We start from the raw sequence: 24,723 nt of genomic DNA, 5'->3' as shown, positions 1-24,723 counted from the left end.
GAGGGATATAGAAACAAAGGCAAAGCAAAGGGAAGTGACTCACCTGTGGGCTATCAGCTATGAATACGCAAAGGCCAGTGGTAGTCAGGAGGGGCCAGTGACACAGCCATGCCATGACATAGCTTATCCCTTGTCACAGGATCTCAGACCCATGTGGGACAAACAACCTTAATGCCTGTAAGGCTTCAGGAGGGGAAGGGCCCTCGTCCTTTGAATAAAAACACCCCTACTAATTCAGACGTCCCCGCACATTGCCTTGTCCCCGTACGTTGCCTTTATGCCTCACTGGTAGCACGTTGAGGGCTTAACTTGGACTTTCACGGTTTATATACTTCTGGTGCTCTGCACAGAAGTGACTTTATCCCTGGGACAATGCAGCGCTTTCCCTCATGACTGTCAGCACCCGGCGTAAACCATCCCTGCCCAAATGAAAGCCTGAGCCAAGGGAGACTTTATCTTGTGCGCAAATACAGATTTGACATTTTTTCCAGCCCTGCTCAGGTCACTAATTAAAAGCCTAGGAAGTGAGCACACATGAAATCATTCCTTCCGTACAGGCAGACAGATGGAGAGAAATTCCAGCCTGTTTCCACTCTTTTGTCTTCAGGGCATTTTTGGAATTTCCTTCAGGAAGTGAGGTTATGACCCAGAGCCTTCCTCGGTGAGTAGGCTCTCGTTTCCCACAGTAAACCTTGCACAGCGATGACATACAGTACGAGAAGGTGAGGTTTATCTTCACACTCCAACTGCATCCTGTATGAGCTCCATGAAACTTAAAAGTAATACCGAGAGGCAATGGCCGCAAGAAAGGAAATGGAAGTCAAGCCTTTGGAAGAAGAAACACAGTACCTATTCAACTATGCTGCCATGGTCTTTGCTGGTGGACCCAATGGAGCTGCAGCAGTTACATAGCTGAGGCCACCATTCTACGTTTCATAACCTTCCTTGATGTTTGCAATAAGCTAAGAATTAAACTTACGAATTATGTTAGTGATATAAGTGAATTATTTCACTTATTCTACTCTAGGCAGTCATGGTAAAACTGGCAGGCATCTGCTTTTTCTTCCATTTGTACTTCATTAGCTGTTGGAGAAAAATCATTACTGTAGAGATTCTTTTAATGGCATTTCATCGATACAGCATGTGCTGATGAAAAATTGTATTCTAGCATTCATTTTGTATATTACATGATCCTGTAAGTGGCATTACGCATCTTATGTCCCTGCAGAACTGGCTTAATCCCAGCATGTACTGAAATCAAGGAATTCTTTCACTGACTTCCGTCAACAAGAAACCACACCTGGCATGAAACCCCCACAATAGTACAAAACTACTAGTAATCTGATAACAGAATCTTTAAAAAAATCAGTTTATTAATGTTTAGACGTCAATAAAGCTATGTGCAAATTGAACAATAAAAGTCAGAAACATTTTAAATACTATTTTTTAAACCAGAAAAAAAATATCAGTTTAATTGCACTGGAAATTTTACTACAAAGGCAATAAATTTTCTTTACAAAATACCACTTCTAGGAATTGCCAATAACTGTAAATCAGTCAATTGCTCTCAGCTATCCCAGATATACCACTTTTGTTATAGTAATACTCTAGGTGCATGAACACTCCTGCATCTCATTAACTTATTTACATTGTACACATTCAACCCCATTAGCGCAGGTTAGAAAAATAGAGGAGTAAAAATGATGCTGTAAAACAAATACATTCAATTTAATAACAGGTACTTCTTCCATGAACTGATGAAATACAGACATGTTTGCTGAAATTATAAACATTAATAAAATGTGCCAAAATGTATTGCATTTTGTTATGGAAGTGCATTTGTCTATAGTCATTTCACTTCAACTTTCCTTTATTTTTCTGAAACTCAAGGTATTTTCAGATTTTCCGACCGATCTTTACCTTTGGAAAGACTATGAACCTGACACTGAGATGCCCCTTTAGTTTTTAACTCTTCTTATTTAGGCAAAAATCCTGCTGTTGTCAATAGCATCTTATACTATTACATTTACCTTCAGTCATCTTAAAGAGAAATGACCTTTAGTTCTACCTTGCATTTGTCATGATAATGCAGTTTATTTAATGCTATAGAATAACAAGGCAATTAATGTATGGGGCCAAATGCTGCTCTGAGCTACTCCATAAAATCTGACGCAGTCAACAGAATTGTACAGGTGAAAGTAACTGCAGAGTCTGGCTCACAGTCTTCAAATGTAACATGGACTGACAGCAAAAATTCACAGCTATGATCTTGCTAAATAAAACCCCAACAGCTTTGGACTCTGCAAATAAAACCTTATGACAACTAAAAACTCTGGAAAGTGATGCCAGATTATGGTTGTATGTGGTCTAAGTTATATTTGTGTGATATCTTTCCTTGTTATATGCTAAACAAACGCTTCTGACCAACTATACCAGAGCCACCACTAAACTCAGTACAGAAAGATCTTTGTGTCAGTGGTTTGCTGCAAGTAAAGCAGAAATAACTTCACATTCTTCTCACAGGGGGGAAAAAAAAAGATTCATTCCCCCTCTCCCTCCTCCCCCTCTCTCTTTCTCTCACACACACCAGGCATCATTTCACCAAGGCATCAGTCTTTCAGAGTTACTAAGGAGATTTCAGGATATGAATACGCCCGACAATCCTGAGCTGCCTCAGTGCAAAGACAAAACATGCTCCAGGGAAAAAGATTTTCAAGCCAGAACAGTCTGTCCCATTTCTTGAACTCCAGCCTCGCAAGTGCACTGTTTGCCTCATTAGAACTAATGCTACTTGCTCACTTAGCCCAACACTGCTGCCGTGAGCAGGAGGCATCTCAGCTCCCCGATTTCAGAGGAAGGCTCTGAAATATACCCCCATGGTTACTCCTAAGAAGATGAGGTAACATTGCCCGAAGACATGATGGTTTCAGGATGATCGCCTTCCTCCTTCTGTGGGTGGGAGGAGTTGTCAGACTTACTCCGGCTGAACTCCATCCCTCCGATGATCGGCCTCTTGAATTTGGTCCCGGAATCTGCCGGGGGACACTTGCAGCAGCACAGAATCTTGATGAAAGCTCTCCGCATCTCTTTGTTTGTCAAGGTGTAGATGATAGGGTTCGTGGCTGAATTGAGCACGGCCAGTACTAAGAAATATTCTGCTTTATAGAGGATTGAGCAGGTCTTCACTTTACACCCCACATCCAGTAAAAGCAGGATGAACAAGGGAGCCCAGCAGGCAATGAAGGCACTCAGGACTATGATCACTGTCTTGAGCAAGGCTAGTGACTTTTCTGAGCTCCTACTAGCTTTGGTAACGTTTTTCCGAAATGTCAGCCTGCGGCTCCTAGTCCTCACCATGGAGTAGATCCTGCAGTAAAGGACAACAATAGATAGCAAAAGGCCAGTGAAAACGGTGGTGCAAAAGAGAATATAGTGCTTGTGGTAGAGAGGCAGCACGGTGGAGCAGTTGGACAAGAGGCTGATGCAGTTCCAGCCCATGATTGGGAGTCCACCGAGTATCACGGAGATAACCCAGCAAGCACTGATCAGCAAGAAGGAGCGGAAGCTGTTGCTGCCATTGTGGAGTTTCATCTTCAACATGGTGATGTATCTCTCGATGGCAATGGCCAACAAGCTGAACACAGAAGCTGACAAGGCAACAAACATGCTGCCTTCTCTTACAAACCACTGGGAGGGGGTGAGGCTATAGGTTTTGTGTCCAGATAGCAGGAGGTTGGCAGTGTAAGCCACACCAGCCAGCAAGTCTGAAAGAGCCAAGTTCCCAATGAAATAGTACATGGGTCTGTGAAACTTCTTGGTTTTCCAGATGGTGAGCAAGACGAAAATGTTCTCTAAGATTATAAAGCAGCAAATGATGATAAAAACCACCGACGTCACTTTTATTCCACTGTCCACATTCTCATTTAGCTTTCCCGTGTAATTATAATGCTCTTTGATGACATAGTTGACATCAGTGTTGGCGAGGTTGCTGACGACCTTCAGCGGGGTGGTGGTGCCGGAGCTCATGGTGCCCAGCTGGGCGCCGCTTCCCCAGCAGCCACCGGACGGTGACGCCGCGCGCAAACCCGGTGGCTGCCCCGCAGCTCCTTGGCCCCGCAGCCTGCCCGGCACTGCTGCACAGCCTCAGAAACAGCAGCCCTGAGAACAAGAAGCGTAATGCCCAGAGTTAAAAGAACGAAGGCAAACAATGTAACAAATGATAAACGGTTTAAGATAATCTGCTAGTTTAACTGTATATCAGAGTCACAAATGTATTCACACAGGAATCAGTTTCATTCAACTGTTAAAATACATTTAAAAGATGGTTAGGCATATTCAATAGGTAAAGCTAGTAAGACAAAAAAAGTTCTGTCATGCAGAGTTGAACAGGTAAATTGGAGTCGGCAAAGACTGTGTTACTGGACTCCTTTCAACGCGAAAGATCTCAAAGCTCCCCAGCAATAAGTTCTAGTGTATCTTTTTCTTCAGTAGGAAACACGCCTTGTAATACAACAGCAGAGATTTAGAAAGGGAAAGGGCTTGATCTGATTTAACTGCAAATGCATGAAAGCCTGCACAGGAGACCTGTATTCTCCTCCATTAATAAAGTCTGAATATGCTTTGGGAGGGGGCAGTTATGCAATTTACTGATGCCATCTCGAACAGTGGTGAATTCACTGATGTATATAAGCAAGAAATCATCTCAAAGCTATAAACAGGAAAGGGGTGCCCTTACTAAATAAGAGTAAGAACATGCTTTACAAAAACCTGGAGCAAGAAAAAGTTTAGAAAATCAAGAAAAATGTGTAAATAAGCTAGATAGCAAGCCCATTCCGTGGGTCTGAAACAAAGAATGGCAAAAAAAAATACATTACGTTTGAAAAACTAGCACTGCAAGCCTTTGAAATGGGCATGATTAAGGAATGCAGATATGGAGGAAACTCCCTTTACGTATAAACATTTTCTAGTGGACATTTAAAGAGAATTAAAGACATGAAATCACGCAAGGAAAGAAGAACAGGTGGAGTTGTTAAATTACAGCCTAAGCGGGGCAAAGCAGGAGGTGCGAGGCCAGTGGGATCCCCGCTCTGCTCCCGGGCTCCAGCCCGCACCGCTGCTGTCCCGTACTGCTCCTGCTCCGCTGCGGTCTCTAGCGCGCACCGCTCCTGTCCCGGTCTGCTGCTCGCACCGCTCCTGCACGGCTCCGGTCCCGCACCGCCTCCGCCGGACGCGGCACCAAGCCGGGCACGGGGGTCCCGGGCAGCCCCCTCGCCTCTTTTGTTTTGGGACCTGCGGGGGGACGCGCCGAGAGGCGAGCCACGGCACTGGTACTTCGCGGCGGCCCCCGGCTCCGCAGGGGCGGCCCCGCGGTGCGGTGCGTGCGCGGGGTGCGGTGCGGTGCGCGGGGTGCGGTGCGGTGCGCGGCCGCGCCTCCCCGAGCCTTACCTCGCTCAAGCGCGGCGCGGAGGCCCCATCGGCCCTGCGCATCTTGCGTGCCCGCGGAGCAACTCCAGCGGCCGGGCCGCGGGCTCGGTGGTTTTAATGTTTCTGCAGCTGCTGCTCTCCACCCCGTTTCCGATTATTCCCTCCTAACTCCTCCCTGCTGGCGGCCACGGGGCGGCTCGTGTGAGGGACCTGCACGCCCAGCCCAGCCCAGCCCGGGCGCTCGCAGCGCCCCGCCGGCGGCCGGGGCATCCTGGCCGGCCCGGCCCGCCGGGAAGGCAGCAGCCGCGGGCGCTGCTGTCCCGGGGCTTTTATAGACCCCACAGGCCTGGGGAAGAAAGAGGGGCCGAAGCGGAAAGCCCAGGAGGGCGTGAGGCGGGGAGCTCCCCCGCGGCACCCACCTCGCCCTGCCCCGCCGCGGGAGGCGGGGAGGGGGACGCCCCGGCCGGACTCCAGCCGTCTCTGCCCTGGACGCCGCCGCCTCCCACTGCCGGCACGCCGCTGGCCCCGCGGGAAGGCGGCCCTCGCCTCCCCCCAGGGAAGGAGGCCGCTCGCCCGGGGAAGCAGGTGTCGGCGGGGCCCGGCCGGCTCCGACCCTGGCCCCTGCGCCTCCGGGGGTGCTGGTGAGCATAGAATCATAGAATCATACAGGTTGGAAAAGACCTCTAAGATCATCTCCCCCCCATCTTTCTTACCCCTCTGAGTAAAGGCCAAAGGAAGCATCCTCTATGCCACCTCAGTCCTCGCTCTTGGGGGACATCATAAATAATGCTTAAGGAATACCTGGAAGAGGCTCTTCCTTTTTCCCACTTTACCAAGCTGGGGCCGTGCAGAGGTGTGTTTTTGTCCTGGCAGGCCCGGTGGCTGCCAGTGGCTGCCGGTGGCTGCCGGAGCAATGGTGCAGGCTGCCACCGCACTTGTGGCCTGTACCTCACCAGCGGCTCCCCCAGCCAGAGCATGCACCAGCCCCACGGGGCAAGGCAGAAGTCAGCACTGGCCCACGGCCAATGGGGGACTCGCTTCATGCCACTGTCAAACACAACCCTGTGCTGGTGTTTCCACATCCAAAAAAGTCTTTGAATGTTCAGAGGATGCTGTAAGATACCTACATGTTTGAAAATATGAAGAGAAGTTTTAAATTCATTTTTTAAAACAAAATTGGTAATGACAACTACTTACAATGGTAACAGCGCTATTATATAGAGACTGAGAACGAAGTGAGTTTAGGTTTTATAATTCCTTCTCTCTTTACACTTCTAAAAGAAAAACCACCTCAGCGTATGTGATCTGTTGGTAATCTACTGTTGCGCTTACTGCAGAAATTTTCCTCTTCCTTCCTTTCTCTGTTCTCTTTCACTCCACTTCAAATTGAAATGCAAAAGAATATATTAGGTCTTTTAGTTCATAGCATCACACCCATCAATTAGCAGTAGCAGTTGTTGTGGGGAAGCAGCTTTCCTCTGAAAGACAGTAAGAGTAACTCTACCCTCAGGAAGAGAGTCCCTCTCTTATTTATGCTAATAGTCATGCTTCAATTGCTCCACGCCTCTCCCAGAATGACTCAGATAAATTACACTGGCAAACAGACATTTACTCTTCCACCACAAAGCTAGAAACTTGAAAAGATGTTCGGCCTCCTGAGAGCCTGGAGGAAAATACAGCCGTTAAATTACAACTGTCAGAAAAGGCATGTAAGATAAATCACGCTTGAGGTTGACATATGCATCCCCTGCAACTGCCTGACATACCCTAGATATGTCGAGCTTTCCCCCTTATTTAGCTCATTTATAGAAAATACTAAATAAAAGTGCATTTTCCTCTAGGAAATAATTCTCACATAATTTTAAGCAGGAGGAACATATTAAGTGAACATGCTTTAATTAAAGGATAGAATGACTCAGGGTTTCAGCAGTCAGAGGTACAGGCTTTCATGTTTAGGTTATTGGTTAACCAACTGAGAGGGCTCCAACTCGGAGATGTGACATCCAACAGATTATTTGTCAGAGGCTGTGTAAAATACCTGAGCAATTTCAGTACCACTCCAAACACTTGGGTATTTGTATCACAAAAACCATCATTAAAACTAGATGACCACGCACATTTATAGCCCTCTTGACATCTCAGCAGAGAGGAAACAAATACAGCTTCATTCTTCTCAGGCAAATGAAGCCAGATCAGCTGGATTTGCACGGAAGGCTGTCTAAAACCTCAGAGATGATAGGTTACTGTGGGTCCGCTGCACAGGTTGTGGCCTGCTCACAAGGGCTGAAACACGGAGGGAAATTCAGGTTGTCCAGCCAACTCTACCAAGAGTACGCTGGTAAGTGTTTAGAGAGACAATTTACACCAGGGTTATACTCCATCCCCACCAACAGAACAAGAACTCTTTTCTTAGTACCTCCCCAGCTGCGAGGTCCAGCGTTAAGGAAGCTTGTACTTCTGTGAAATACACCACAGAAATCCAGGGCGTATATAGCTCCTTTGAGAACTCGACTCTGGAATTGCCTACAGTCAGAAAAAGGAGAAAGGACAATGCAATATTCATGCACCATTTCAGAAATAACCAGAGCGCAGGTCTCAGTCAAATGCCAGCGGGAGGGCTGCACACATCATGACACCAAACTGATACGTAACAGCCGCTTGACCTGGGTAAACTGTTTAAAAAAAATGTTTCTGCAACATGTCTACAAGCATAGAGGCAGACACTTTTGTTCACAGGGATACTGAATATGTGTATGCTCTTAGATACTTGATTTTTTAGGATGAGCACAAACTCCACAAAAAACAAAAAAAAACCAAAAAAACCCCCACAACTGCCTGTGACAACCAAAGTTCTTCTGGAATTTCCTATAAGAACTTAGTGTGATGGGGATTTCAGAAACCTGGGTAGTCACAGGGCAATTTCCTTGCAGGAAAATGCTTTGATCTTGCCAGAAAAGAAGTTGCAGGCTGGGGTACTCCCAAAGCCTGCATACTAATAGATCGGTGCTAGCACTGCTGGACAACTCACGATTGCATCAGAGGAGTGTCTGAACATTATCCATCTTGAAAAGATACAGAAAATCCCTGCAAGACAGACTAGCAAAGGATTTTTGTCCAACACATTACTCTTCTGCACCTTCAAATATCTTTATCTGTATAAACAAAAGGTACTTTTATTCATCCTGACACAACTTAGGCCACAAACCAGAGCCATTCCTCCCTGATGTGCTAGGTCAAGACAGGAGATCCTTGAAACAGTACCAACAGAACAGGTTTGCTCACCAAGAAAGTACAGGAGTGGCCTGCAGAGTCCCCCAAAATTCTCACAACTAGAAGAAATGTAAAAAACAGCGTAAAAAGTCAGATTCAGATTTCTGCTGCAATCCCGGAACAAATATTCCATATTTTGAATAATTTTTCAAGATTTACATGCATTGAGGCATGGTCCTATCTGTGCCTTTAAGCAACTAATACTTTTCAAAATCTGTAAGGGAAAAAAACCAAATTAATTTTTTCAAATGGGTTAAAATGACATCTTAAATGAAGTACATGCAGGCAGAAGAAACAATTACAATATTGTGAGATAGCTCAACCCGTACTGGAAGAATATGCCAGAAAGTTCTGAGAAAGCAGAGAGAATGCTGAAAGTAAGCATTTCTGTATCTGTAAGAAAGCAACAAAGAGTAAACTAAATTATTTTATTATTTTGTTAACGCAACAGTAAATACAAGCCATTGACATTGATTTTTGATTATTGATTAATATCTACTAGGTACTCTCAGAGTACCCAAGAGAACAATTTAGATTTATTGTTCAGTTTAAAATGAATTAATGTTCCAGTTGCGTCACTTTTGCAGTATAGAACAATCTGGTTTTAAATTATCCTTTCCACAGTGGATAGGTTAGATGAATTAATTTTCTGTTGATATTCATGGTGTTCAAAAATTCAATATCTTCTTCCCTCAGATTAAAATCAAAAACCTGGTTTGGAGGAAAAAAAAAAAGAAAAGTGATGAGAACATTGCAAAGACTAAAGCACACATATTTGTTTAGTATTAGCATTCTGTAATTTAGGTGGTCTGTTTTTATTTTAAGTTCTTGATATTGATAAATTTAATATTAACTAAATGGCCTTTTTTGTTTTAAAAGGCTATTGTAAAAAGTTTGCTATATTCATTTTTGTGAGAATTTGTACTTTATTTTTAGATCGCTAAGCTGAACATAACATTAGGAAAAGTTTAACTCCAAGTGGAAAGAATCAAAGTAGTTGACAAAGTGACATGCAATAGTTTTACTGGATATCATTGCGCCCAAAACCATAACACACTTTAATATATCTAATCATGATATATGTTTTTTTCATATGTATTAAAATACAGCAGAAGTTCTACAGTAATGAAACTGTATAATGCAGCATTAGAAAACTTTTTGAAGGTTTTTGAAGGTTTTTTATTCCAGTGATACGGATCAGTCAACTAAAGTCCTACTGTACGTTTTCTGCTAAGGTAAACTAAAGACATTAATGGACATGATAATTGAACTTAACACGCTAGTCTGAAGAAACAGAAGTCTTAGATGGAAAATCCGCAATTATTTGGCAGATTACAGATACTACTTCTCTGTAATATCGGGAGGGGGGGGAAGCAGTAAAATAACCATTTCCTGAAAAAAATACCAAAACAAAACCACCTGTGATAATTTTTCAGATTAATCAGCAATACTTGTATCTGGTTTATAAGGCATTCATGATAATCATGCAAAAATCTCACAAGTCATGGGATATAAAATAGCTGGTTGCTGTTTCATTAATATAAAGAGTCCATTAAATGTATTTTTTTCAACATCAGGAAAGTGAATTTATACCACAGTATATGTATGACCTTGACAGCTATGCTTTGGATTAATCTTCCACCACCTTTATACTGCACCTAAAGCAAGGTGATTTACTGTAAATTCATCTTGGCAACATTATACTTATGGATATTCAGTGGGATGAATCCAGGTCATGAAGAACCATTACGGAAGAATGAATTCATAGAAAAAAGAAAAACAGAACAAAACAACCCAACAATCTCTGCTCCCCTTGTTACCAGGAAACCGTGAAAGTAATTGTACACCACCACCCCCTCCCTTCAAATTCCACAGCCAAGTTATGAACTTTATATAGTTCATTATACTGGAATTTTGAGGCCTCATCTAGAAAGTCCTGGAAATCTATTTTGCTGGAGAAAAAAAATAGAGCAATCATTAATAGGATGATAATACTGCTAACATACTCTTGTATTTCCTATCAGTAGTTCAGCTACAAGGATGGTTCTTAAAGGGCACTGGCTAGCAAAGCCACTGTTAAGATCATAAATATTCCTCTTGGGCACAGTGATTGAGATCTGGTACAATGGATCTGTCCAAAGTTGCTTAGAGAAGCACATCCCATAATGTTGGCCATGCCTACAATGGTTTAGAGAGTGGTATGTGTTATATCACTGGGAAGTAGTATGGGCGTCATTGATTTCGATTCATTTCAGGCTTTGTGCTCCTCTTTTTTTTTTTTTTTTTTTTTTCTTTTTGTTTTTCCCCCTCCAATGGGTAGTGGCAAGTTTTGGAGATAGTTCTGATGCTCTGGTCCCTTAGAAATCATGACTATTCTATAATGTCCTGGCAGTTGTAATTAGTCCTATGCGGATAAGCAGCCATTCATAAAGACAAATAGTAAGGCTGCATCATTTATATCATGAATATAACACAGGCTCACTACAAGGCAGTGCAAATACTTGACGTTTTCTTTCAGAAGTGCAGACATCTTAATGGAGGTTGCAAAAAGTGCCAAAAGATTAAGTACAGAAAAAGACTCCTGGCACAGCAACATGAAAAATTGCCAGAAGGTTGGCTTATCTGGTATTTTTACCCAATGCACTATAGTCAGAGATGAGCTTCAAAGCTCTGGAAGGGATGTGGCCATGTGGAAAGAGTTAACAGCTTGGATTCAATTAGTGTCAGCAAGAGCTATTCCACCTTTGTCCCCATTTTCAAAAACATGGGGTTAACGTCAGCTTTCCTGTCAGAACAATTCAGCACTGCTATTTTAAAAAGAAAATCAGCTGGTGTTAACCAGAGTGCAAAAAGAAGGGTGAATATTATGCAGTCTGCTTGGCTTAGTGGATTTGTGAACTTAGTATTATAGTTTCTTTATTACACATGCTAGTCAGAAAAATAATGTCTTGAAAGTTATGTTGGGGGTCAGGTGTGGTAGAAACACTTCTGCAGCCTGATTAAAAAAAATTTCCTGAAGTATGCACTTTACAAAACCATTTCCATTATTTTCCAATTAAACATTCTTAGATGCCTTCATCTCCAGTAATATAAAAGATGAAATTCAGAAATAGGCAAGAAAAAGGAGAGAGGGAGCCACTCAGAGTCAGACAGGAAGCTACTTGGCTGCAGAGAAAATGGCTTCACCCTTTCCACTGCCTTTCAGTTTATTTTTTTGCTTTCCTTATTTGTTTCAGGTGAGTTCTCTTCCATTAAGTCACAGTGCTCCTGCAAAGGCAGCTGATTGCACTTAGTGAGATAACACTGATACATTGTATCTTATTTTAAATAATGGTTTATCTCAACTAGAAAGGAGTGCCCCAGTCAGTCACTACCACAAATGACCTACATAATATGGATGAAAAAGCGCCTTCAATTTTCAGGTGTATTCCCTGTTCCTATTGGCAAGATGATGGGTTACACTGATAAAATGGATGCATTGCTGTATCTTAAAAATGGTCATTGTAGAAATGTGAAAAAGTTTTCTCTCTAGAGAAAGCTTGTCTTATAGAAATACGGATGAGAAGATGAATTTCAGCCCTGAGGAAGAATATGCATATAATTCCAATAATCCTCTTGAGGGATGAATTCTGAGTTTAAAAAAAAAAAAAAAAAACACCAACATAAAAAAAGAGCACCTCCAGGCTAACTGACCAAAGAAGAAATAAAAAATGGAGGTAAACTTCCTGATTTTGTATATTCAGCACTTTTATATCCTTTTGGTCTTCTAAGATCTGCTTCTATTACAGAACATCACTTCTCACTGCTACCCCTACATCTCACTACTGTTCACTTTCCAATTTCTTATTAGTTGTCTTATTTCTTTATACTATGGCCAAAGTTGTCAGTACTTTAGAAATGTTCATTTAGATGAGGTGATGTGGACTTATTCTTCAGCAGCCTTTGCTTAAAAAGAAAACTATCTACCACATCTGTAATGTCAATTTATTTGCAGAGAGGAGCATAAAATATTAATCCACTGAGTGTGTCTTTTCCTCTGCAACCTGATCAAAAGTAAAAGAGGATTTGCTCAATGATTCTAAATTAACTAACATAGTATAAAACTTGTGAATGCCATATTCAAAGGAAGAGGCTCCAGTGATACATCCCAAGCACACAGGAGATAACAGGGTTCAAGTCTTTTGGGGCAATTACAGCTTCTAGCAGAAAACAATGGCTATTAGTGATGGCACAATGTGCACAACTGCACACCACACTGGGGAGAAAGATAGCATGAGTCAGCTGAGTCCTGGCACTTAAAAAGGTTATATTGGCTCAAATTACACTCGACTTTGTACATAGTTAAAATTAAAATCTTCCATAGTTCTAAAGCCACTACCTGGTAGCAAAGGAATTGCTAAGAAAGATTAAAAAAAAAAAACCCAACCGAAAAACAACAAACACCAGAAAAAAAGTCCTGAACCAACAATAATTAAGTCTGAAGGTAGTTAGGAAAGTAAGTTTCAGATTAAAAATGTAACTTGCCACTGTATCTGCTCCTTAAGAAGAATGCTTTTTTAGTAATACTATTTTTATCTGATTATTCCTTTCATTACTCATTGTACTGCTTAGATACCATGATCTAGATCACAGAAAATGGTGGCTTGACTTCCTAGCAAACGCAGATGCAGACACAAAAACCACTGTAAAATCTCTTTGACAGAGGGAACAATGAAATACGTGAATGAATTAGGAAGCCATACTCACTGTAGCCTAAAGTCATCTATGTGGGGGATTAGCAAGAAAATCTGGTTTAGTTCTGTTGAGCTCAGAACAGGGAGGTAATCAGTCAGAAATGAGTGCAGAAAAAACAGAGCTGTACTGACTAACATGGGACTTTTAGCCACGTAACAAGTCCTAACTGATACTGTTCTGGTAATACTGAAGCTAGAATTTGCTAGCATACATAGAGATTTGGTTCACTTTGTATGCATCATTTGTATTGGAAATAGTATGTTGGTGTGATGTCTGTTTCTTTAGAGAAAAATAGAGGTAAAACTCCAACTTCTTTTTTGTAGTTTCTGAGAAAGTTTTCACTGCCAAAAATTGAGTGAATACTAGGCACATGATTCACTTCTAGTCCTCGTTTTATGAATTCAGATACACTGTGAAGCAAAGAGTCCCTCAACAGCATAGTAACAGGTTTTTTTCATATTGCTAAGGTATTATTTTATAAAATGACTTTTCAAAAGCAGAATTAGCTGGTGACCACTGGTAGAAAGGTTTATTTCTGGGCAATCTTTCCAATTTTCACTTAATCATTGCCATCATTTTCTGCAAAAGCTAAAAAAAGCCTAAAAATTACCTTAATTTTATAAATAAGCCTTATTTTTTGGAACTATTGAACCCCTTATCACAACAAGTAAGCCAGGTACATAGCTGTTCTGAGACACCTAACGTGGCATTCCCAGATACTCAAGCACCCCAAACTGCAGGCCACACTTGAAACTCTAGAAAATAACCTTACTGTGGAGATTGTGTATCTTTCTTAGAACAGTACATTCTACAGGTATTAGTGAGCACAGCATTTCATACAATATCTTGTATTTTAAAATAATAAATAATGTATTAATGATTCCAGAGGCAAATCTAGACAAATTTTTGTGGAAATGTTTACCAGGCAAAACCAGCCAATTATTCTGAGGAGCTGTTATCAAAAAGGTAAGTTTGTCTGTATTTTAGCCAAGCTGTATAGAAGCTCTACTTTGAGGACAAACAATGCAGGCTAGAATATATGATTGCTTTAAGTCACTTCTTGATAAAAAACTAAGGAGCTTTGTTTCACGATATGACTAAAGCAGAACAGCACTGGGAAAACTGCCTCAGGAAGTCCACACACAATATAAATCATAGTCAGATTTTCCATACCTTTCTAGACACAGGAACTCCTAAAATATCAAACCAATTTGAGTAGAAGTTAAATACTCAGCCGATAAAAGAATCTGCAGACATACTTCTCAAAACAGATCTGTAAACTACATATATCTATATCTACATCTATCTCTCTATATACATACATATTTTATAAGAAAATCTGAGGAACAGTATAGTATCTTAGTGAGATTTCCTGGACAAATCCAAAATGAAAGCTAAACTAATTCTCACTAAAAGCAACACAAAACTCACCAGAATTTCCAGTAAGAGAAAAAGATCAGTAATAACAAAGATGCCTCTCAACTCTTAGCCATGCAGATAGTTTATTTGTACATGGACTTCTCTGGAAAGATTTCTACTTTGTTGTATCTACAGGCTAGTAAATAATATGCATAGAACTCTCTGGGTCAATGCCATTACTATGCAATAATATGCATAAAACTTTTTTTGGTGATGCTCAGATATTGCTTATTACAGTGAGATTATATTTCTGATGGAGATTTGCAGTATATCGTATAGTATAAATACTGTAATAATAATGGTATTAACATTTTTTTTACCTTTTTCTTCTTCATACATTGTATGCCTCTAACAAAGTACTTGAAAAATTATTTCGTACTTAACACCTGTCTTGTACACTAGTAGGTAACATTTTTTCTTACATTTTTAAAGAAGGGATATCTCCTTACGCTCTTTGATTAAATGGCCTGACGCAGGGTCAATGGCATAAACAGGAGGCTTTGCATGGGCTTCGATGAACTACGGATCAGGATTTGAGATGGAAATGCAAGATCTCTCTACAAAAGTGCTAGCCTCAAAAATATCTTTTGTCTGTTATCAATATTATGGATTTTAGATCAATTATCGTTAATAGCAGACATTAATCTTACGATTATATTCTTATTGTAACCTTCCCTAAATTTAAATTATATGGTGTGACTCACTGATCACTGACAAAGGAAAAAGCTCAAACCTTCATTCACACAATAAGGCTTGGGTCCCAGGAAACATGTCTCCCATCATGCATTCCATTCAGAATTTCAACGTCATCTTCTGCTATTGCAAAATCAAACACCTATGGGAATGCATATATAGTTAACATCATGAACGTAGAAAGAATCAGGAGTGTTTCTGTTACACAAACTGACCAAGATTCATTTAAATGTGAGGCAGAATTTTTCTATGTTTTTTCTTCTGGAAATTCTTCTTATATTTTGTCATAGACCAATATTCCATTAAGCTGACAGGGTCCACTGCATCCTTTGCTCCTTTTGTGACTCATTTGTATTTGCAGACTCTGTTGAGATGGTTTTGTAGCACTCTGGCCCCTGGCAAGGTCGAAGACAACGGTAGTATCAAAACTGTTTTTGACAGCACTCTATGTGGTCACTGCCAGAGGTATATGTATACCCTGACTGCAATCCCTCCGGAAACCTGAGCTCAGCATTTCAGTTGTATCCCAATGTTCGGTTTAGAACTTTAGCCAAAGAGAATTATCAGAAGGTATCAGGGCATTCACAAAGCTAGGAAACCAAAGGCTATATCTATCTTTTCTATGTGTACTTAGGCAAAATACTCATGGATCAGCTAATACAGAAACAGGCACAGTGCTATAGTGCCTCAGTACTAACTCAAACTTGAAAGCAGCCACCTGTCTTCATGCATAGCTACCGACTTCTTCTGTGGTGAGACCTACACCATGAACATCGGTGTCAGTGTTTTCCTAGCAGGTGTCTTATTCAGTCATTATCACTTCAGAACTGAAGTTGCTTTAAGCTGGTCTGTTGTCTTTGCCAGAGCTCCTCAATAAAAAGATCCTGTGGAGCCTGAACTGCTGCCAAATGAGCTCCTCCCATCCTGCATTATCGCGCAATCACTGTCTGCTGGAATAACCCTTGTAGTCAAACCCCAGTGCACAAGCTTTTTAAACCTAAACCAGGGATCACTCACAGAACCAGAAAAACTATATATTATATTACATACTAAGGGCTTAATGAGGTGCATGCTTTCACCAACTTGACTAGAGGTGGTAGAGATTCAGGCCAACACACTGGCATGGGGGAAAGAGAAAAAGGGAAGATGTGCTAAACAACATCCGATAACTGTGCCAGTTCTCCCCTCCTCCTCTCCATCTTAAGTGTTTTAAGTTTTGCTGCAATGCGTTCCCTCAGCTGTGTGAAATGAATTGGTGGGGCCATAGAGTAAAGTCTGTAAAAACCACAATTAATCTGGATTTAAAATATCATTGGGGAAAATAAAATAAAATAAAAACAATAAGGAAGGATTTTTAACCTGGTTTTGTTTTCTGATCTGGTTCACAATACAGTACCACAAACAGCTGTGCTTGTACCACAGAAGGCAGTGTGCATATCAGAATAAATACTCAAGGCAGGAGCTATATAAACAGGCATAGCCACCAGGAGAAATCCTCATTACATGTACGTTGATTTACACCTACACACACACACACGCAGACAGAGTGATTTAACTACCAGACAGAAGTTTTCTATCTTCTTGCAAAGTTTCTTCCTGATTTGCCAAACATTTCATACCCCTATGATATTTTTGGAAGTAACAAGGTGGTTGTAGTTTCCCCTCCCCTCCCTCAAAGAAAGCACACTTTCAGATTAGAGAAATGGAGAGAAAAATGAAGTAATGAATTAAAAACATTTGGTATGAAAAGGAAATAAAAAAAGGGTGGGGGAATCATGCTGCCAACCCTCATTCATTCCCTTCTTTTCTTTGTTCATCCCGTTAATGCTGGGACTTTCTCTGCAAGTCGAGTAGAAGGAAGAAGGTAGGGGAAGAGTCAGCTCTGGCAGGACCATGATTTCCTTAGAAGGTATCTGGGATATCCCCAAGAAAGTTCTACAGCTTTCATACAGTGTTATGCATAGCATACAAATTCCTTCCGTTTGATCTATGTGCCTATCACAAAGAGGACTTAAGCATAACCAGACTAGGATGTTCTACAGTCAGCCAGTAATAAATAAAAATATTAATAATAAAAATCAACTATGAAAGGTCTTTCTATGGATATCTTTTTTATACACAGTGATCTAGATCTCCAGTTGATTTCTGACATTTATGAATTATGGTTTTCTACTATACTGTAGTAATTTTATGGTACTATAATTTGCCAGTTTTAACTGAGTTGCCCCAATGTAAAACTGGTATAGGAAAATGGGCAGGCAAACCAAAGTATTAAAAACAGTAATTTGAATGTTAGTCAGACTTGAGTGCATAACCAAATCTTACCTTGCAGTTTTCCTGTATCCTTTCTGCTTTTGTGGACTTTGGAATAGTGACAATCCCGTTCTGAAAAACATAATGCTTCTGATCATTAAAATTTACATAGTTTCAAAGAAAATAATCTCTCTTCAAAACATTTCAAGACATTCCTCATGTGTTCTGAGGTTTTAATTTAATTTTTCAGAGGACACTGACATTTCTATATGCTATTTTTAATTGTAGTTATATACACTGCATTAAATTTCAATACAGATTACGTGGTTCAACTTAATACACTATTTCACTGCTTAGTACTTTGTGTTGAGTGAGAGAAATGGAATGATGCCCCATACTGCTTGAAACATTTAGTTTGAAAACATCTCTTTTATTGGTGGTTCTTTTTATTCTCTACAATCAGATTATTCGCACATTTAAAATACTGCCATGCTTTCTGTACTACATTCCAAATTTCCAGTACAGCACAGTTAGTTCAAGCAATATCAACATACTGAAGGCAAAAATACTTTCTGTATAAATTCTGGTTGGATGCACAAAACCTGAACTATTTGCATTTTTTTCCTGAGAGAGGAGACATGTTTTTATTACCACCTTCCATTACCTGTATACTCCAGCGTATGCAAATCTGTGCTGGAGTTCTGCCATATTTCTTTGCCAGCTGAATGACACTAGGATGAATAAGTGCTTCACCTTTGGCTAAAGGACAGTAGCCTTCAAAAACAATATCTCTGCTCCTACAATAATCGACCAGCTCCTGAGGTCTTTGGAAAGGGTGGTATTCAACCTTAGATAAATAGAGATAAATTTTTAGTAAAAACCTTGAGAGTACATTTAGTAGAAAACATCATTGATAAATGAAAATATTTTTTCTCTCTTGTTTTAAAAGTACAACACGAGTGAAATCACTGCTTCTGGGACACAGATGTAAGTTATCAGCTTTAGAAGACATGTGAAGGATATTAATCCACAAGCATTTTGCCATTAATTGGCACAATAGTTTACTATGTATTTTATGCTCCCCCCAGAAGTAAGATGCATGGAGCAGTTGTCTGCCCTACCTGCAGTTGGACTTGCACTCTTGTTCTGCTCCATGTTTGAGAAATATATGCAAATGCATAGTGGAAGTCAGTATCAGGTCATTTTTATTGGTGATTTGAGGCTACCTTCTCTTCTCCAAATCCACTTCCTCTCCTGTTTCTTTACTAATGATCTTTGAGTTGCACAGGCAAGGGGCGGGGCTGGGCAGGGACTGCGTTTGCAAGAGACCAACCAGAACAATTTGCTTAGGATGAGGGCCTGACCTCGGAAGCAAAGCCTGTTGGCATGGATTGTACATGGAAAATCCTGTATTCTGTGTGTGATGTCACCAACAGCTTATGCAGGGAAGCAATCACACTGTGGAATGAAGTGTGAAGGAGACCCTTTGTAGGAAGGAAGATCACAAATTGCCAAGAACCAGTTAAAAGAGGAAAAGTAACTAGCTACAAAGACATAGTTTTTGGAAGCAAAAGGAAACAGAAGTTATTGGAAAGTAAGGATCTCAGAAGAGCCATGTATTCTGGCATGCAGCAAAAGCCAAAAGAGAACCTCTGTAATATTCCTTACTATGTTACTGAAATAAGTATTTCAGAGTTTATACATTGTAAGAAGCATGCCTTCCTCTGCATTCAGATGAAAATGGGTAGTCTTTTCTTTTATAAAATACATAATCGTGTGATGTATTTTTGTGACTGGCCGTCACCATTGTTCCAGTGATCTAACGCTTGCGCATTTTGAAGAAAAATACTCTTCTGAACAATTACCTCAACACGTGGAATCTGGAAAATTTCTTCTGCCACAAAGAGGACAAATGAACATTTCCTGTTTCTCATCTTTAGTACATGTTGTCTTTTCAGACAACAATAGTCGGGAACAATAGGCTGGCAGTCATTCAATATGCTCTAAGAAAAAACTGCCCCTCGAAGGCTGGGCTGAGTCAGCCTAAAGCTGCTATGATCTAAATTACTAGGTGGACTCGGGAACAAGGTTCAAGCAGCAGACACATCCATGTCTTCAACCTTTGATGTTTCTTGACCTTTGAGTAGCCTTTGTATTTCATGTTTGTATGTGTAAGACCAGTGTTTAGGTCATACGGTTATTCACTTGTTTGCACCTGAGCTGACTAGAAAATATTCTCATTGTTTTTATGCAAAACTATGAGGGGAAAAAAGAAAGAGCAAGCACTCGATTATTACAATAGTAATAAGCAATTTTAGTAGATGTTCTTTACACTAAGTGTAATACATAACATAGCCTAGAAAATATTAAATAAAGAATGATGTATTTAGGATCAAATGCTGAAAAATCTGCAGTACCCCTAGGGCATCAGGTGACTTATTCAGCATTTATTACTAATATAACTGCAAGCACAATTTACCTGCTGGTCTAATAAGATTTCTAGGCAGCACAGTTCCAGGTTACACCAGAAATATTTAAAGCAAGAACAGCATGCTGAGATGTCACCTCTCTGCTTCACAAGCAGAATACACAGCAACAACTACTTCCCACCTGGGAAGATTATACTTTGTGCCTTTCACTGAATCAAGAGACTCCCAAATTTTGTGAAATGAATTTTGGCACATGCAGTTGTGTGTTGGTAGCAGCAAGTATTTTTCTTCTTAAATAGATTGCTAAAATAATCAAATGCATAAAATAAAATAAGCACTTTTGAATTTATTTTTCTTGTGAAAAATTTCTGGAAGGTTCTAGCAGCATCTAAATGCAAGGCACTAGCATCCTGAGCTAGAAGAGGCATAGGGTGAGTGGCCAGCATGTACTTCCCCTCAAAATAATAATTCCTACTTCCTGGCTTGCTCCACCCTTGCTATTTTAGTCACCAAACTTTTCTCAGGCGAGGGCTGTCCATCATATGGTGGTAGAGGAAGATCTTGATCTTTTCTGGCACTCTATCCCGAGTGATTTGTGTGTAAAAACTGGCATTTGTTTAATAGAACAGTTTGCAGTTCACATTACAGAACTCTTCACAGCTGCTACTTGGTCAGCCACAGGGGAACTCTAAGTAAGCGCTGTTTTTTATGACAGTCATAGCACAATGGGGAAAAGTTAAGCCTAATAACAAGCCTGACACATGGACCTATAAAGTCATACCTCAGATGACGGTATACAAAAGCCTTACTCTTTCCACCCCGCTATGGGTTCTTTTCACCTGCTAAAGCTTTCCTGCATCTGGACTCCAGTCAGTCTCTCAATGGGAAAGCACAGTCTTACAATTATTTCTCTTTATAAAACTGAAATATAAGCCCAGAAATGTTTTCTCTATAAATGAACAGCTCAGGTGAGTTTATGTACAAAGGGGTTGTTTCCTAATGCCTCAAAATACTAAAATACATTTCTACCTTGTACAAATTTACATAACAGAGCTCAATATTAATGGCAATATTAACGGCAATATTAACAACATTACTAAATCTGTCTGAGGTCATTACACAGTAATTTGCACTTCTGTAAAAGTAGAAAAAATATTGACAAGCATTCCCACATGCAATTAGGAGAGGAACGGTTTATATTTTGTTTCAGTGTATCACTTTATTAAATGAAACATATACATTAATTAAATTCTTATAAAATGTAATTTTTTTCCCTAATGAGTGACAGGCGTAAGAGTCTTCAAAGAGACTTCAAAGACTTCCTTGAGTGTAAATCCAAACTTACTACTGCCAAGTCAATTACACACTCTGGAATACAAACCTGTAACTTCTAGGTTGTAGGTTTCATTCTACATGATGCTAGAGTAAAATATTTATAATAATTTTACACGGTGTTTAACAGCATTTTTAATAGCAGACTGTAACTTTAAAAGGTGCTTACTTACTACTAAATACATTAACACTACTATATTCTTGAAAAGACAGGCCTTTCCTACTTCTTTAAAAGCCATGATGATATTGTTTTTTCCAGGAACCAAGAATAAAGACAATACTTACAACTTGGTTTGTAAAATAGAAGCACTGCTTACTACCTGGTTTGCAAAGGCTATAAAAGTCTAACGGAGAACCTCCTTTCTCCCGCCTTCCTACTTCTTCCTCTTCACAGAAAAAAACCTTTCAATTTTAACATCATAAGAACTGTTGGAATTGTAAGAACACTCTAAATTCTTCATGCAAATTTAACACAGCTAAGAGGGAAGTGATTTTCCTTCACTTGTTTCTTAAATATTTAGACTTTGTATACAATTATTATTTGCAAATGTTTTGTATTAGAAATAAGTTCATTGAAAGAGTATGCTATTTTATGCATAAATATAGCAAAGATCTTTTGTATTATAAGTGAAATAAGAATTCAGTATAGCACTTCCATTCCCAATTTAAATGTAGGAATTCATTAGTTATTTGATAATGCTTAAGTAATCTCACCATCAGACTCAGCAACTCTCCAACACTATGCAAGAAACAGAATAAATACTCTTTTGAGGATAACCTGAACTATGGTTTATAAGATTCCTGTAACTCTAAAAAGTGTAAATTGATGCTATAACAAAACTGTTCAAAGCGGAGCAGTTTGCAGTGGCATGGATATTTCATTGTTGGTTTTTTGTTTTCAATTTGGAAAAATGCTGTGCATCACCTTAAAGAAATTACTATCAGAATACAGCAGGGGTATTTTAATAGCAGACTGTAACTTTAAAAGGTGCTTACTTACTACTAAATACATTAACACTACTATATTCTTGAAAAGACAGGCCTTTCCTACTTCTTTAAAAGCCATGATGATATTGTTTTTTCCAGGAACCAAGAATAAAGGCAATACTTACAACTTGGTTTGTAAAATAGAAGCACTGCTTCTATTGCAGAAGCACTGCACAAAATACCCTCCCACCCCCCAATATCACTATGGTCTCAACTTTTTGTCTCCTCTTTTTCAGCCACGGAAAAGAGATGCTGTCAAATAGTATCAAGAAACAACTTTTCTCCATTAACACTACTGACACAGTAAGACTGGTAACATTTTGACATTGTGGGTAAGAGGAAATTTCAAAACAAATCCAAGATTACATTTTTTTTCCTTGCAGTGATTTAGTAGGACACTGAAAGGCTATTCTCATTTAACAGACAGTAACAACTTATGCCAAACTCCAGTAAAACTTTGAAGATGTCTATTTCTGAAAAGGAGACACAATTGAACCTTGGCAAACTCACCGATTCTTAAACAGTCATCAACCTGTCCATCTTAAGACATATTTTAATGGTTTGTTTTGAATAATTGAATTTAAATATTTTATGTGGTTTTACTTTAATTTAACATTACTTATAATTGTCCTTTAGTAACCTTTAGTCTAGTGGTCAGCAAAAATCAGAGATTTTAGGTTCTGACAGTCACATTCTCAGCTCCTTTTTGTGGCTGTTTATGACATTAAACCATAAACAGTTGCCAGAAATCCTCACCACCTGTACAAAGGGGAAAAGCATGCGCCTGCGCTTCATCCATTCCAGTTCCCAGTTTTAGCATAAGCACACTGTCACTGGCAGGAGGTGGTAGGAATGGGAGCATGAACTTCCAGCACAGCTGTGGGCAGAAAACTGCAACAAGGGAATAGTTGTCAGTGTCCTGGAAGTCTGCTGGTATGTAGGTGGCCATTTTTTTATCTGCCTAGGGCAGCAAAAAAATTTTGCCAGGGCTCTTGCAGCACCTTCCTAAATGAGAAGTTCACTGAATTTAATGTGATCTTGAAATATGAATATGAAATAAGGGGGGAGTAATGGAAACAGCACCCTTGCATGGATATGTAATCACCTAAGGCTTTTCAGTGTTGCTATAATTCAGGAATTATACATAGTATTTGAACACAGGCTCTCCAAAACCTTGTTCACTCTGGAGATGCTAAATGTTGAGGGCTCCTTGAATTTTATTTCTAAAATGTTTTATCATCAAAAACTGGCACATGGACCATTTGTTTGTGCCTTAAAACCACCCACAAACAAATAGCCTGGGAGAAACTGGGGAAAAGAAAGGAGGAAGGACTTCCCCCCCTCCCTCACTTCAGGCCATCTTCCTGAATGGTTTTCAATATGTATATAGAAATGAAAGAGAAGAAATTGGATGATGAAGGCTAGTTTGGGTGTAGTCTTTCAGGCATAGGGGTGGGGAGGAGATTATTAACAAAAAAAACCAAAGCAAAAGCCTAAACCCAGATAGTTTAAATATATTTATCCACTCACCTGATTAACATGTGGAGTAATCACACAGTCTTCCTTTAGTTGCTCAAGATGACTGATAAGAAAGTTGCTTACACCAATTGATCTACACAAACCTAATGAGAAACAGAACAAGAAAAAGTTTTGGGAAAATCCTAACTATTTAGGAGGATGATTTGAAAAACATCACTTTCAAGAAACAAAATGATTTTATGCGTCACTTCTGTATAGCAAAATACTGCAAAGAAACACAGAAAAACAGCACCAAAATCTAGTTTGACAGTATTATCTGAAAACATGGTTCCGTCACAGTCACACTAGGAAATCATTTTATAATCTAAACACACTGGAAACTCCCCAGTGTATAAAAACTCCAAGCTAAATTCTGGGAAAGGCTACTGTAGTATAAGCAAAGAACAATTGGACTCCACCAGAATGAAAAGAAGGAAATGGTGTTCTGAGTTGCTTGCCAAAACTAAAGAAAAGTGGAACATTTGCTGAAGACTAATAAGGTGTGAGCAATACAGCACAAGGACACGAAGCCCAAATGAACTATGTAGCACTGCTTATGTTTCTATTAGATCATTACGAGATGTTATGTAAAACTCAGTATAAAAACTTCAATTAAGTGACCAGTATCTAACAAGAACCAAGAACCTTAAAAATGTAGCTAGAT

At 39.9% G+C, this 24,723-nt stretch overlaps 2 protein-coding genes across 7 annotated transcripts in view; both read right to left on the bottom strand.

Annotated features, from left to right (window-relative positions):
• Positions 1-1,353: 1,353 nt before the first annotated feature.
• S1PR1 (sphingosine-1-phosphate receptor 1) lies at positions 1,354-5,729 on the bottom strand. The gene is made up of 2 exons (XM_075156447.1): positions 5,446-5,729; positions 1,354-4,158 (listed from the first exon to the last, which is right to left on the bottom strand). Exon 2 carries the CDS (start codon positions 4,024-4,026, stop codon positions 2,887-2,889), a length of 1,140 nt encoding a protein of 379 aa, XP_075012548.1. The 5' UTR covers positions 4,027-4,158; positions 5,446-5,729; the 3' UTR covers positions 1,354-2,886.
• A 3,379-nt stretch (positions 5,730-9,108) lies between these two features.
• LOC142085003 (putative oxidoreductase ZK1290.5) overlaps positions 9,109-24,723 on the bottom strand; it is a 52,055-nt gene continuing 36,440 nt past the window's right edge. For 2 of the 6 annotated variants that reach the window (XM_075156438.1, XM_075156441.1), the window contains 5 exons: positions 24,072-24,163; positions 18,458-18,640; positions 17,866-17,925; positions 15,581-15,682; positions 9,109-9,405 (listed from right to left, as the gene is read on the bottom strand). In XM_075156438.1, the coding sequence (XP_075012539.1) occupies positions 15,587-15,682; positions 17,866-17,925; positions 18,458-18,640; positions 24,072-24,163 (431 nt within the window). In that variant the 3' untranslated portion in view covers positions 9,109-9,405; positions 15,581-15,586. The remainder of the gene's footprint in view (positions 9,406-15,580; positions 15,683-17,865; positions 17,926-18,457; positions 18,641-24,071; positions 24,164-24,723) is intronic. The other 4 variants (XM_075156437.1, XM_075156439.1, XM_075156443.1 and 1 more) reach the window with 3 other exon arrangements.

This window comes from Calonectris borealis, chromosome 8 (genome assembly GCF_964195595.1).
Source record: "Calonectris borealis chromosome 8, bCalBor7.hap1.2, whole genome shotgun sequence".
Lineage (NCBI taxonomy): Eukaryota > Metazoa > Chordata > Aves > Procellariiformes > Procellariidae > Calonectris > Calonectris borealis.
The sequence above is the reverse complement of the archived record's forward strand: the minus strand, read 5'-3'. Positions and strand labels throughout refer to the sequence as shown.

What these genes read in the sequence shown, in the direction of transcription:
- S1PR1 (XM_075156447.1), bottom strand. Translation starts at nt 4,026, where the DNA reads ATGAGCTCCGGCACCACCACCCCGCTGAAGGTCGTCAGCAACCTCGCC.